This window comes from Dendropsophus ebraccatus, chromosome 9 (assembly GCF_027789765.1).
Source record: "Dendropsophus ebraccatus isolate aDenEbr1 chromosome 9, aDenEbr1.pat, whole genome shotgun sequence".
Lineage (NCBI taxonomy): Eukaryota > Metazoa > Chordata > Amphibia > Anura > Hylidae > Dendropsophus > Dendropsophus ebraccatus.
In genome coordinates this window covers 106,825,033-106,837,603 of record NC_091462.1, presented here as the reverse complement: position 1 = coordinate 106,837,603, position 12,571 = coordinate 106,825,033, and the positions used below count along the sequence as shown (strand labels likewise).

At 45.2% G+C, this 12,571-nt stretch overlaps 1 protein-coding gene across 3 annotated transcripts in view; it reads left to right on the top strand.

The window, feature by feature from the left end:
• PRPSAP2 (phosphoribosyl pyrophosphate synthetase associated protein 2) overlaps positions 1–12,571 on the top strand; it is a 36,319-nt gene that overhangs the window by 9,604 nt on the left and 14,144 nt on the right. The window contains exons 1-6 of one of the 3 annotated variants that reach the window (XM_069984215.1): positions 1,193–1,213; positions 4,341–4,474; positions 5,078–5,130; positions 9,834–9,900; positions 10,532–10,704; positions 11,807–11,922. In XM_069984215.1, coding sequence (XP_069840316.1) covers positions 4,392–4,474; positions 5,078–5,130; positions 9,834–9,900; positions 10,532–10,704; positions 11,807–11,922 — 492 coding nt within the window. In that variant the 5' untranslated portion in view covers positions 1,193–1,213; positions 4,341–4,391. Of the gene's footprint in view, positions 1–1,192; positions 1,214–4,340; positions 4,475–5,077; positions 5,131–9,833; positions 9,901–10,531; positions 10,705–11,806; positions 11,923–12,571 lie in introns of those variants that run through there. The other 2 variants (XM_069984214.1, XM_069984217.1) reach the window with 2 other exon arrangements.

Genomic DNA, 12,571 nt, shown 5'->3' with positions numbered 1-12,571 from the left:
CGTACAGACACATGTTTACAGCATTGGTGTCCTGCTAAGGTCGATGGCTCGCTTTCCTGCTCTGCTGCAAAATTATTTAAGCGTGCCAACTTGCAGTAAAAGAGACATTGCTCTTCCTGTGCTTCAGGGACTGTGTGGGGATCTGCAGACAATGAGGTGATCAGTTGTCTATTCTATCCCTGTATGTCCACTATTCCCATGGAACAGCATGTAATGGCTGTTACCTGTGGTAAATGGTTGTCCAGGCCATTCCCTGCAGCGTATGGTTGTCCTGTGGCGTGTGGTTGGCCGGACTGTTCCCTACGGTGCGTTATTGGCCAGGCCTTTCCCTACGGTGTGTGGTTAGCCGGGCCGTTCCCTGCGGCTTGTGGTTGGCCAGGCCGTTCCTTACGGCGCGTGGTTGGCCGGGCCATTCCCTATGGTGTGTGGTTGGCCGGGCCATTCCCTGCGGCTTGTGGTTGTCCAGGCCATTCCCTACTGTGTGTGGTTAGCCGGGCCGTTCCCCGCGGCGTGTTGGTTGGCCGGGCTGTTTCCTACAGCGTATAGTTGGTCTGTAGGTGTGAGGCCGCAGTATGGTTTATTGGTTTCACCATATTGCACAACCCCTCCGTATGGCATTGATCTTTGCTCAGAGCTTATTCCTCTGTCCCTTTAACTTCTTGGAAATCTTCCCCCTCCCCCGTGTCTCCAGCCTGTATGTTATTTTTCTGGCCTTTGGATCAAGGTGATGGGTGATACATTAACCTGGCGGTGATAGGCTTATCAATGTGCTGTACTCCCGCTCGCTCCCCTGTGCTCACGTCTCCATAGAGGGCGGCTGCGGCTGCTGTTACGGGGACTCTGAAGCCTGGTTATTACTCAGAACAATACGTATTCTTTCCACCTTCTGCCTCTCTGTATCCATCAGTGTCAGATGTACAATAGGATGGGGTGACCCTTGTTCACATTCTGCAGTCACATTACTGCTGCTCAGCTGCTTTCTCGCTTTGTTTCCCATTGCAAAATAATCGTAAACTTTCCTGAGAACTCTGCAAGGTTCAACCCCAGATAATAATAATGATGAGGGGGGCGGTGACTGATGTTTAACCATTGCAGGCGCCTTGGATCTTTCTCTCTTTTGCAGCATTTTGCTTTCCTGCATGCTTCAAGTGTTTAAAGCAGCACTTTGCTCACACTGGCCTACATCTGCATGTAATGTTCAGGACCGTCGCAGGTTTGTGCTTTAGTGGTTGTTGTCTCTGAGACATCCATAGGTTCAGTCACTTCTTTATAGGAGTATTCAGAGGATAGAGGATGATATGGTGACCGGTGGGGCGGAGATGAATTGTTTCCCATAGATAGAGGGGGCTGCACATATGAGGTCAGTGTCTATGGTGCTTCAAAAACACAGTATGATAGGTATTGTAGGCTGTGTCTCGTCCTGCCAGGTTGATGTAACGTACATGGACACCATAGCTGATAGTGAGTGTTCTTCTGCTCTGTACGTGACTATGTTCAGTCTGTGTTGGGTAACCGGAGACGGACTGCTGCAGGGGAAACACCATATAAAAGCCTATGGTTGTTAGTGGTTGTGTCCATGACACTGAGACTGTCAGACAGGATCCTCTGCATTATACCTCTGCTACCTGGAGGTACAATAGTTTGTAAGTAGTCACACTAGATCCAAGTGGAGAATCCCTTTAAAGACAACGTCCTCTGTGGACATTCCCTGCCTGACAATAAGCCGATCGCAAGGTAAGCCCTGTGATCTACTGAGAGCTGGCTGTGAGTGTTCATCCTCCCTGCAGCGCCCCCACAGGAGACATGAAGCATTACACAATGCCCATTTACATGAATCAGTTGTCTGTGTAATACAGAACAGGACTGATACTCCTTTATTCTCCCTTTCAATTCTGAGGATCCTGAAAGAGCAACTCTCTGATCTGGACACCCCCTTTAAGGCCGGGTTGACAGTTGTTGTTTTTTTTTTTTTTTTTTGTTTTTTTAGCAGGAGACATAGACTTAGCACAGTGAGAGCGGAGGTCGGGACAGGAAAGGGTGATGCTAGCGATTTCCGCTCTGAGGATGAACTTTACTGCCTGCCTCAGCTTTTACAGGGCAACGGCCGAGAATACGCGGTGTTCCCTGTATTACTGATAGGATGACTCTGGTTATCGGTCACATGCTTATTACACAGTGCAAAGAACTTCATATTAGGGGGGAGGGGGGGGGGTCTGTGTAGTGTCACCGCACGCCTGCAGCATAATGAAGCCACAATGGATTCCTGCCATCCTCCAGGACGCAGCTACACATCAATACTCCTTGTTTCCTATTCTATAAACAGCTGATGGATGGGCCGCAGCCTTGAGATATATATATATTATATATATATATATATATATATATATATATATATATATACACACACACTGTGTATCTATCGTTCCTTACTATAGGGTTAGCACTGCATAGCTACGCATTCACACTATACCCTCAGCGGATGTGGCAGCATTATTGTCATTGCTCTGCATGAGGAAGGTGACAATCCCCAGCAATGTTACAGTGTGTCATGTGCAACACCATGTCAGTACAGGGGATAGCAGAGGGTTATACATGAGTGCAGCTCTGGAGTATAATACTTGGTGTAACTCAGGATCAGTAATGTAATGTATGTACACAGTGACCCCACCAGCAGAATAGTGAGTGCAGCTGTGGAGTATAATACAGGATGTAACTCAGGATCAGTAATGTATGTACACAGTGACCCCACCAGCAGAATAGTGAGAGCAGCTCTGGGGTATAATACAGGATAAGTATATATGGCTTTGCACCACATTTATACATAGCTTGAAGCATGTCCCCAGTCTTGTATAGCACAGGGCCATGTTTCCATGTAGACGGACAATGGTTGTAGTTAAATGCACATAACAATCAGTAGTGAGTTTTCCTGATGTGTGTTTAGCTGGTATAAAGTGCTCGGATTGTGCTGTCAGTTCCCGCCACACGTTTCTAGTTCTAATGAGATTGTCCCGGTTTTCGCTGAACCTTACACATATTTCATTTGACACTTACAGTTTTGCAGGTGTAAATAACAGCAGCGTACACGTGGCCAGAGCAGGTTTTTCATCACCGCTTAGCCGGAGGATATTGTTTACCGATGCCGGGATCTGTTTGTTTTCACTACAAGTGTTTAACCCTTTATATATACTGTGCACCACAAATATCATGTTCCAGAAGCTACAAAATTATTATTTTTTCCATCCTGCCCCTAAATGCAAGAATATAACTACTATAATATGCAGGATAGAGACCAAGTGTCAGCACAGCCGCTGTTCATATAGTCACAGTCACTAAGGAGTCCTATGGTATCTGCGGCTAGCAGAGGGGCGCTACTTGTGCACTGACACAGTAGCAGGTAAGAGATAACAATAGGAAGAAATTGCTCCAGCACTCACCAATCTTCTTAGAAGCGTACAAACTTTATTCAGTCTTCATTACATCGCAGGGAGGGGGTGGTAAGGGGTGATGATGTGACTTACAATCTTCTCAGTCACGTCATCACCCCTTACCACCCCCTCCCTGCGAAGTAATAAAGACTGAAAAAAGTTTGCACGCTTCTAAGATTGGTGAGTGCTGGAGCAATTTCTTCCTATTGTTATCCGATAACTTCTATAATACTGCCCCTATATACAAGAATATAACTACTATAACTTCCCCATTCTGTGAGAGCAGCAATGGTAAGTGTAATACCATATCCATACTTGTGTCGTTTGGGGGCAGCCTTCCCCGCCGGTGGTGCTGACTGGGTTATGGTGGGGCTTTTTGGGTCTGGTCCTGTGACATTGGGGTTGCAGGGCCGTTCCATGGCCTCCCTCCCCTGCACGTGCACGCTTTGCGGGGTTGGCGGTCGCTGACCGACACGGTGTGGAGTTAGCGTAGGGACCCGTGTGGACCAGAGGACCTGCGCGGTGGTACACGGGGCAATATGGCTTGATCAATTCATATACAGACACTCTGGTGTTGATTTTTAATATAGGCCTAGCGGCATTAGTATCAGCCATAGATGGGATGTGCAGCGGTTCCATTCTCTCCAGTTCGTGTATAACTACTATAATACTGCTCCTATGTACAAGAATATAACTACTATAATACTGCTCCTATATACAAGAATATAACTACTATAATACTGCTCCTATATACAAGAATATAACTACTATAATACTGCCTCCTTTATACAAGAATATAACTACTATAATACTGACTCCTATGTATTAGAAGTGTATATGTGTGTAGTGGTATAATGCTTTCTCCTGTATATGTGTGGTACTCCCTTCCTCAGTCTACCGTCTTCTCTCCCGTAGGAGGACTGCTGGTCCTGCCGTTTGCATGTGACAGCCATACACTCGCTCAAGATGAACGTTACCAAGGGTGGCCTGGTCCTTTTCTCTGCCAATTCCAATGCCTCCTGTATAGAGCTGGCCAAGAAGATTGGAGAGTACGTATACAGGGAGGGGGGAGGGGGGACGTTCCGTCCTGTCGTTCCCTCTGACCTTCGGTTTGATTACTTTTTCCTTTTTGCTTTGGCTCCTTCTTAATCTGTTCCCATACATTCCGTCATTGTAGATGAGATTGTCTGACAACATGTGATTATTGCTGTCTCCACTACTGACACACAAACACAGCCGGCATCAGTACATTGCCTTCCAGAATACGCAGTCACTGGTGTCAGGCCTGTCCTCCTTTCCTCTTTAACACTCAGCAGTGTTAAGCATTTGCACTATAAGCAATTCCCTAGTATTATGTGGAATCACTTGGTATATGATTTCTATTAAAAGTTTCCATAGCGGCCAGATTGCCCTCCATGCCCTACAGCAGGAGTGGGGAACCTTGGGTCCTCCAGCTTTTGCAAAAATACAATTCCCATCATGCCTGGACAGCCGAAGGCTGAAGGCTGTCCAGGCATGATGGGAATTGTATTTTTGCAACAGCTGGAGGACCCAAAGTTCCTCATCCCTGCCCTACAGTCACTGTCTTATTGGATGGGGTTAACACTGGGCATGGGTTGCTTACCAGGGTTTTCTTTGCATAACTTTTACAGACGCCTTGGTGTTGAGCTTGGCAAGGTCCAGGTATACCAGGAACCAAACAGAGGTAAGGGTTCAAGCATTGCCCGTTTCTCTATGTTTCCTGTATTTGTGTTTGCTTACTACAATGTTGAGCAATACGAATCCTCAGGTATACGCTGCTGATCCGACTCTTCATGTGAATATCCAGCTTTTAGCTCCAGACGCTGAGTTTTCTGATCTCTTGTTTGTGACGCAAAACTTCAAAATAATATGGAATCTTGGAGGACCAGAAGTAATATCAAGAACCTTTGGGCTGACTCGTCTCTAAAGTGTATACCCTTTTACATGGGGCTGCCGTGCCAGATCAGAGGGGGATCCCATTGGTCCCTTGTGATTATAAAGAGCTGGCATGTCTTAGCAATATAACAAAAAATAAGGAATGATCGGTACCAAGTCCCAGAGTAGGTTCTCAACAATGTTTCACTGGATATTTATGTGTTCAGTGGTGCTCACTATACAACATGTATCCATAGTGGTAACACAGTTCAATAAAGAAACAGTAGCAGCACTCACCGAAGAAGATGCTGGGGCAGTTTTCTTTTATTTAACGCATGGACATACACTGGGCGGACACCAGAAAGAAGCAGGTCACAAGCTCGTTTCGCGCAACTGCACTTCAACAGACCAACGGTCTGTTGAAGCGCAGTCGCGCGAAACGAGCTTGTAACCTGCTTCTTTCTAGCGTCTACCCAGTGTATGTCCATGCGTTAAATAAAAGAAAACTGCCCCAGCATCTTCATCGGTGAGTGCTGCTACTGTTTCTTTATTGAACTGTGTCCTAGCAATATATTGGAAAATCACTTTAACAGTGTGTCTTCTGGCTATTGAACCCCCTGAAGTTTTTTCTGCCATTCAGCACATCTGATAATCTGGCACCTCTCCATGCCATTGATGCTGGTTTAAAGACATCTTGCAGTATTTTTTTTTTTTGCCAGTCCAGTGAAGCACTTCTTTTACAGGGGTACTTCACAGGGAAAAAATAGTTTTTAAATCGACTGGTATCAGAAATGTATACAGATTTGTAGTTTACTTACACTAAATTAAAAAATCTCTAGTCTTCCAGTACTTATCAGGTGCTGCATGTCCTGCAGGAAGGGGTGTATTCTTTCCAGTCTGACACAGTGCTCTCTGCTGCCACCTCTTTCCATGTCAGGAACTGTCCAGAACAGGAGAGTTGTTTTTTTTTTTATGGGGATTTGCTACTGCTCTGGACAGTTCCTGACATGGACAGAGGTGGCAGCAGAGAGCATTGTGTAATACTAGAAGGAATAAACCACTTCCTGTAGGTAAATAAATCTCCGGAGAACCCCTTTAACTGTTTAGTCATCAGGTAGGTGGAGAACACCAGATAGCATTTGCTGTGGACATATTCTACGCCAGCAGTGTTTCATGCATGAGACGAATTCTGATTGAGGGGCTATCCAGGCTTAGAAAAACATTATTTTCTTCTAGTAACATCGCCTCTCCTGTCCTCCGTTTGGGCCCGGCTTTGCAGCTCACTTTCATTAAAGTAAATTGAACTAAATGGTAATACCACACACAACCTGAGGGCAGGGGTGGTGATGATTTTTCAAAAAAGTAGCTTTATAAAAAAAAATTTTTAATTTAGTTGTATTGCTGGATAATTCCTTCTCGTCAGCCATACAGCTATATACATTCCTACTACTGATGTCCTGTGCAGTAGGAATGTATGATTATGTTCCTGACGTGAAGGGGTTTTACTGTGTGCAGGGTGGCTTTGGTGTGAGCAGCCCCAAACATATTAATGTGCCAGGAGTGGGAGGTGACACTACGGAAAATAGGCAGAACCCCCAGCCACAGACTTCACTCTGAATCCTGCCTGTGATCTGTTTCATTGGAATGCCTCGTTCCCCTCTGCTTAAAGAATTGACTTGTCAATTCTTTGAGCGGAGAGTAGCGGAAGGCATCCCATTGAAACAGATAGCAGGTAGGATTCCGAGTGGAGTCAGCAAGTGGAGGGTACGCTCAGAATTTCCACCTGTTTTCTGTAGTGTGAACAGGCCCTAAAGACAGGCAGTCGCAAGCATGCTGCTGTGATCTATAGAGATCTCTGTGTTTAAGGGTGTCGGTGACAGGAGCAGTACCTGTCACTGACTCTTAATGACTGCTTGCAGCCATTATCCTGGAATTATCCTAAAATATTATATGCTGCATTATCATTGGCCCAGTGTGGCGCTCCAGCTGTTTTGAAACTACAGCTCCTATCAGGGCATGATCAAAGTTGTAGTTTTGCAACATATGGAGCGCCAGACAGCTCTCTGGGAATGCTGGGAGTTGTAGTCTTGCAACAGCTGAAGCGTCAGGCTTCTTAGGAGTTGTAGTATTGCAGCCGCTGGAGCGCACTGTTGCTATACATAATGAAGTATCTTTGCAAATACTATTTGTTTAGAGCTCCAGTGCAGACCAGTGTGTTTCCATAGTTACAGACTACAGTGTATAGTCTCCTCCTGTAGTCATGTTACCCTCGTTAATCTGCTTCCCTATCACTGTGACACATGCACAGGCTGGAGGCTCATGGCTCTGCATAGGAGCTGTGTACACACAACAGTAGACCTGAGTCACACATCTAGAAATCATTAAGCAGGATATAATTGATCTGTAATATCGCTGCTCTCTGTGTCCCTCTGTAACCTGCCGAGCAGCTGTCCGGGGGTTATCTGTAATTTCTGTAATGAAGCTGACGGCCGTCCTCATCAGTTAATGAACATTAATCTCCAGCCCGTCGCTCCTCATCTCTTCTGTGTGGGGAAACGTATGTGGATAATAGTTGTGTCTCCGGCCCTGTGACCTTCCTGATAGCGCCGCCTCCAGGGCCAGAGATGCACTCATCTCCGCTCCGCCAAAGATTTTTTTTTCTTGTTTTTCTACTAGCTCTTTTGCTGGACAAGTGTATAGTTCTACATTCTGCTTTCACTGACTTCATTTATCTTTATAGCAGTTTAGTATTTCTCACACACAGCTCCCCAATGTAGTAATAGGCCATGTGCAGACGCTGTAAGAGACCGGACTTTCCGTGGTCGGGTCATGGAATGGCCGGTCTCTGAAAAGATCGTCCCTGGCCGGATGATCTTTCGGACCACAGAGTATGGAGCCGCTCGCTCCATAGTGTGCACTGACAGGGCTTTCTACGGCCGCTACGACATGTCAGTTGTTTGCAGCGCGGCTAGGGATCCCAGCCGGAGCGTATACTATGTGTATACGCTCCGGCTGGAATCCCGTAAACAGCAATGCAACATATATTCTCGTAATAAACACAGCCGTGATTTTACGAAAATATACGTTGTGTGAACATAGCCATAGAGTTAAAAGATAACTTAATAGATCCCCCCCCCCCCCCACCTGCACCTAGGGTGTGGTAACTGCATACATGTACATGTATGAACGGTTTGCAGTAAGCTTCCTCTAGCGATGGCTGCAGAACACAAGAATTTTATTACTTAGAGGGATTATCCTAAGATTAAAACGTATAACTTGCCTACAATTTGTGGAATACTGACTAACTGGTCCCTTGTCCTGCAAATGTTCAGATCATGCTCGGCCTCCACTCCATTCACTCGTTCTTAGGGTCCTATTACACAGAGCGATTTTTAACGATCAACGATCGCGAACGAGATTGTTTATCGTTAACCTGAAATCGTTCACCATATTACACAGAACGATGGTCGTTAGTTACGATCATTACTGTGATCATTACTATGATCGTTTAGGGTCCATTTACACAGAAAGATTATCTGACAGATTATCTGCCAAAGATTTGAAGCCAAAGCCAGGAACAGACTATAAACAGAGATCAGGTCATAAAGGAAAGCCTGAGATTTCTCCTCTTTTCAAATCCATTCCTGCTTTTGGCTTCAGATCTTTGGCAGATAATCTGTCAGATAATCTTTCTGTGTAAATGGACCCTTACTCCGTCTGTTCCCAGCAAAACAATTAACAATGTGCAATTACACTGAACGATTAGTGAACAAATGTGGAACTACAGCGAACGAATGTGGAATTACAGCAAACAATTAGCGATAATTTTAGATTTAAGTCTAAATCAAAGATCAAAGACACATGAACGATTTTTCAATCATTGCCTGCAATTACACAGAACGATTATCGTTTAAATTCAAAGAATATAACGATTTTTTGCATGATAATCGTCCCGTGTAATAAGGCCCTTAGAGTACGGTGCTTTCCGGCAGTTCCATATTAAGTAAATGGAGTGCCGCCAAGATTGTGCTCCATTCATTTGGGGCACCTATGCGTGGTGGTCGGACCCCCATCAATCACATACCTATCTGATAGAGACAGAGTATTGCAGAAAGCCTTGGTATTCTATGTCTGTGCAGAGGATGTGGACTGCTATTAAGAGAAATCAAAAATATAGTCTATATAGTTTATATGTGAAGCTAAGGCTTAGTGACCCTGGCTGTGACAAGCATTTCCATGTTACACTGCTGGTAAGGCAACTAATAAAGGTAAATATGCTTGTGGTGCAACTTACGTTCTGTCACGCCACCATGTCTGCCTAGCTTAGGTGCGATGCCGCACGACATGGCAATGTCACGAAGACCAAATATTAAAGTTCACCCAGAGTTCCAGAAACGTGTGACTTTTCATAGTGATAGTTTTGTTTGGTGGTTATCCAGTACTTCTTGGTGCAAAATGTTTATACAGAACTCATCGGTTTTTTTTTTCTTTGCACCCTTCTCAAATCCCCAGAGACCCGCGTTCAGATTCAAGAGTCGGTGCGAGGAAAAGACGTATTTATCATACAGACGGTTTCCAAGTAAGTGTTTGCAGCCGAGGATATTCCTGCCTTCCTTCACACTTTCCTCTGAGGCTTTAAGAGTTAATATTTTCACAAGAGACTTGGCCGAGCGGATTGTGAAGATGATCAGAAATGAGCTCACTCCATGGAGACGGCGCGTGATTATATTTCATCTTTACTGCACAGACATAGCCTTCTATAGTTATGTGCCTGAGCTGTGATGGCCGCCATGTACAGCCTTTCATGGTGCCCACTGGTTACACAGCACGTTCAATGTAACATGTTCTAATATACTTACCCTATATATTCTACTCCACTCATGTGCTGCCCATACCTGGGTCCTTCCTTGTGTCTTGTCATGTGTCCATGGATGAAACCATGATGAGGCAGCAGGGGGGACCCTGATACCGGAGGAGGGAATATCACTTGGTAAATATATATGCTGTATACATTGAGCGTCTCTCCCACGATAACTGTATCCTGTCTGGGTTGCATGTGGCTTTGCAGCTGTGATGGGACAGATTCCTGGTTGGATAGCAGCCATGGGAGGAATGCACGCTTCTTATGCTTTCATCTGGATCTTTGCTGAGATATAACGTAACCTTGGTGAACCGTGGCATTCATTGTTGGGTCTCTGCCATGTCTGCAGGGATGTGAACACGACAATCATGGAGCTTTTAATCATGGTGTACGCGTGCCGGACCTCGTGTGCTAAGACCATCAGTGGCGTCATCCCTTACTTCCCTTACAGCAAGCAGTGCAAGATGAGGAAAAGAGGGTCCATTGTCTCCAAACTTTTGGCCTCCATGATGTGCAAGGCTGGTAAGAGGGGGCGGAGCATAGAAAGGGGGTGGTACTTAATACAGATATCCATAGGGCTAAAAATGGCTGACCAGGTACCCCTGTTCTCAGGTATTATAGAGGACCCCACATTAATATGCGTCATGTCTTTCATGATGTGACATGTTTAAAGGGGTTATCCAGCGTTAGAAAAACATTTCAGTTCTATTAAAGTGAATAGTGTTTAATTTCAAACCACACCTGGAGACGAGAGTGGCCATGTTTTTGTAGCGCTGGATAACCCCTTTAATGTCTTAGGACCTGTTTGTTTTGGTATATACTTGTAGCCCTCATGCAGAATATAGTAGGAATCCAGAACTACAATTCCCATCATGCTTTGACACCCTAAGCCATGGGTCTCAGAACTGCGGCCCTCCAGCTGTTGTGAAACTACCATCATGCCTGGACAGCTAAAGCTTTAGTTTTGGCTGTCCAGACATGAGGGGAAATTTAGTTTTGCAACAGCTGGAAGGCCGCAGTTTGGAGACCCATGCCCTAAGCCAAAGCTAAGGCTTTCCAGGCATAATGGGAATGGCAGTTTTGCAACAACCAGAGTGTGATGCAGTAAGTGTGATGCTCCAGGTGACTGCCGTGTTCCCTTCAAGTCATAGGCAACTTAAGCGCATGTAACATGTGAGGACCCCAACAAACAGCTTCTTAGATCTTAGCGTTGAGCTTCAGTGTCTATGGGGAAGTTTTGGCAGATCTTCTTACAGTTAATGGATCGCTCCCAGACACTTGCTGCTTTCTAGGAGACTGACACAATTTTGCTCTTTTGCAGTTGCTTCCTCATGCGTGTAACACACCTCACCCCAGCATCATGTCTGGAGGCTTTATAAGTAGGCCTGTGGGAATTCTTTTCTTCCATCATTCTCTATAGAGAAATCCATTAGCTTGTGTTTATTCGGCCTCTCTATCCTCTGTATAAACTTGGCCGCCTCTCTTTATGTAACTTAAGATCTGGTTTAAGCAAACAAGTCACCAGGCAGGAATCCAAGCTGCCAACTGATAACTCAGGAGGGATTGTATCTGATCTCCTGTCATGTAGTGTTAGTCAAAGCTTATATTCTCCTTCTCCCCAAAGGTCTAACTCACTTTATCACCATGGACCTGCATCAGAAGGAAATTCAGGGCTTCTTCAATATTCCTGTGGACAATCTACGAGCGTCGCCATTCCTCTTACAGTACATCCAGGAAGAGGTGAGGGGACACTGTCCTGGACACTTTACACTACATTACCTATTCATTTATTAAAAAATATATATTTATACCACAGGGTTAGGGATGGCCAGAAGAATGCCATTAGGACACCTACTCAACCATATAAGCCTATAGTATTGGTTACCAACTTGCGGCTCTCCAATTATAGCAACACTATAACTCCCATCGTGCCCTGACTAACTAGAAAACCATAGTTGACCATCTTTTTCTACGTAGAGGCGTTCTGCCCAAAAATCTCTGATCCAAGTGGTTCCGAACACCTAGGTATTGACTGCTGAAAACTTTTGACATGTCTGTGTCTCCCTTGTTCCTTAAAGGAAATGTAATAGTACAAGCAATAAACAAATCTCTTTTTTCTTTTTTTTTTTCTTTTTTTTAACGACCTGGTTGGTGCCGCCGCCAGGTTCTATTCCTTGTACTGATACCAGGTGATCTAGTTGCAGCACCTGTTCACACACATGTAGGCAGAGCCTACTTATTGTTGCAGTAGACATCACAGACTTGGGGCCCGATTAAGGATGTAAACAAGCGCCGATCTGCTAGATTGCCGCTCATTTATTGGGCCTATTCCACGGCCCGATGATCGTTGAGCGAAGGCTGCGGGGACATCGTTACCGCAGCATACATT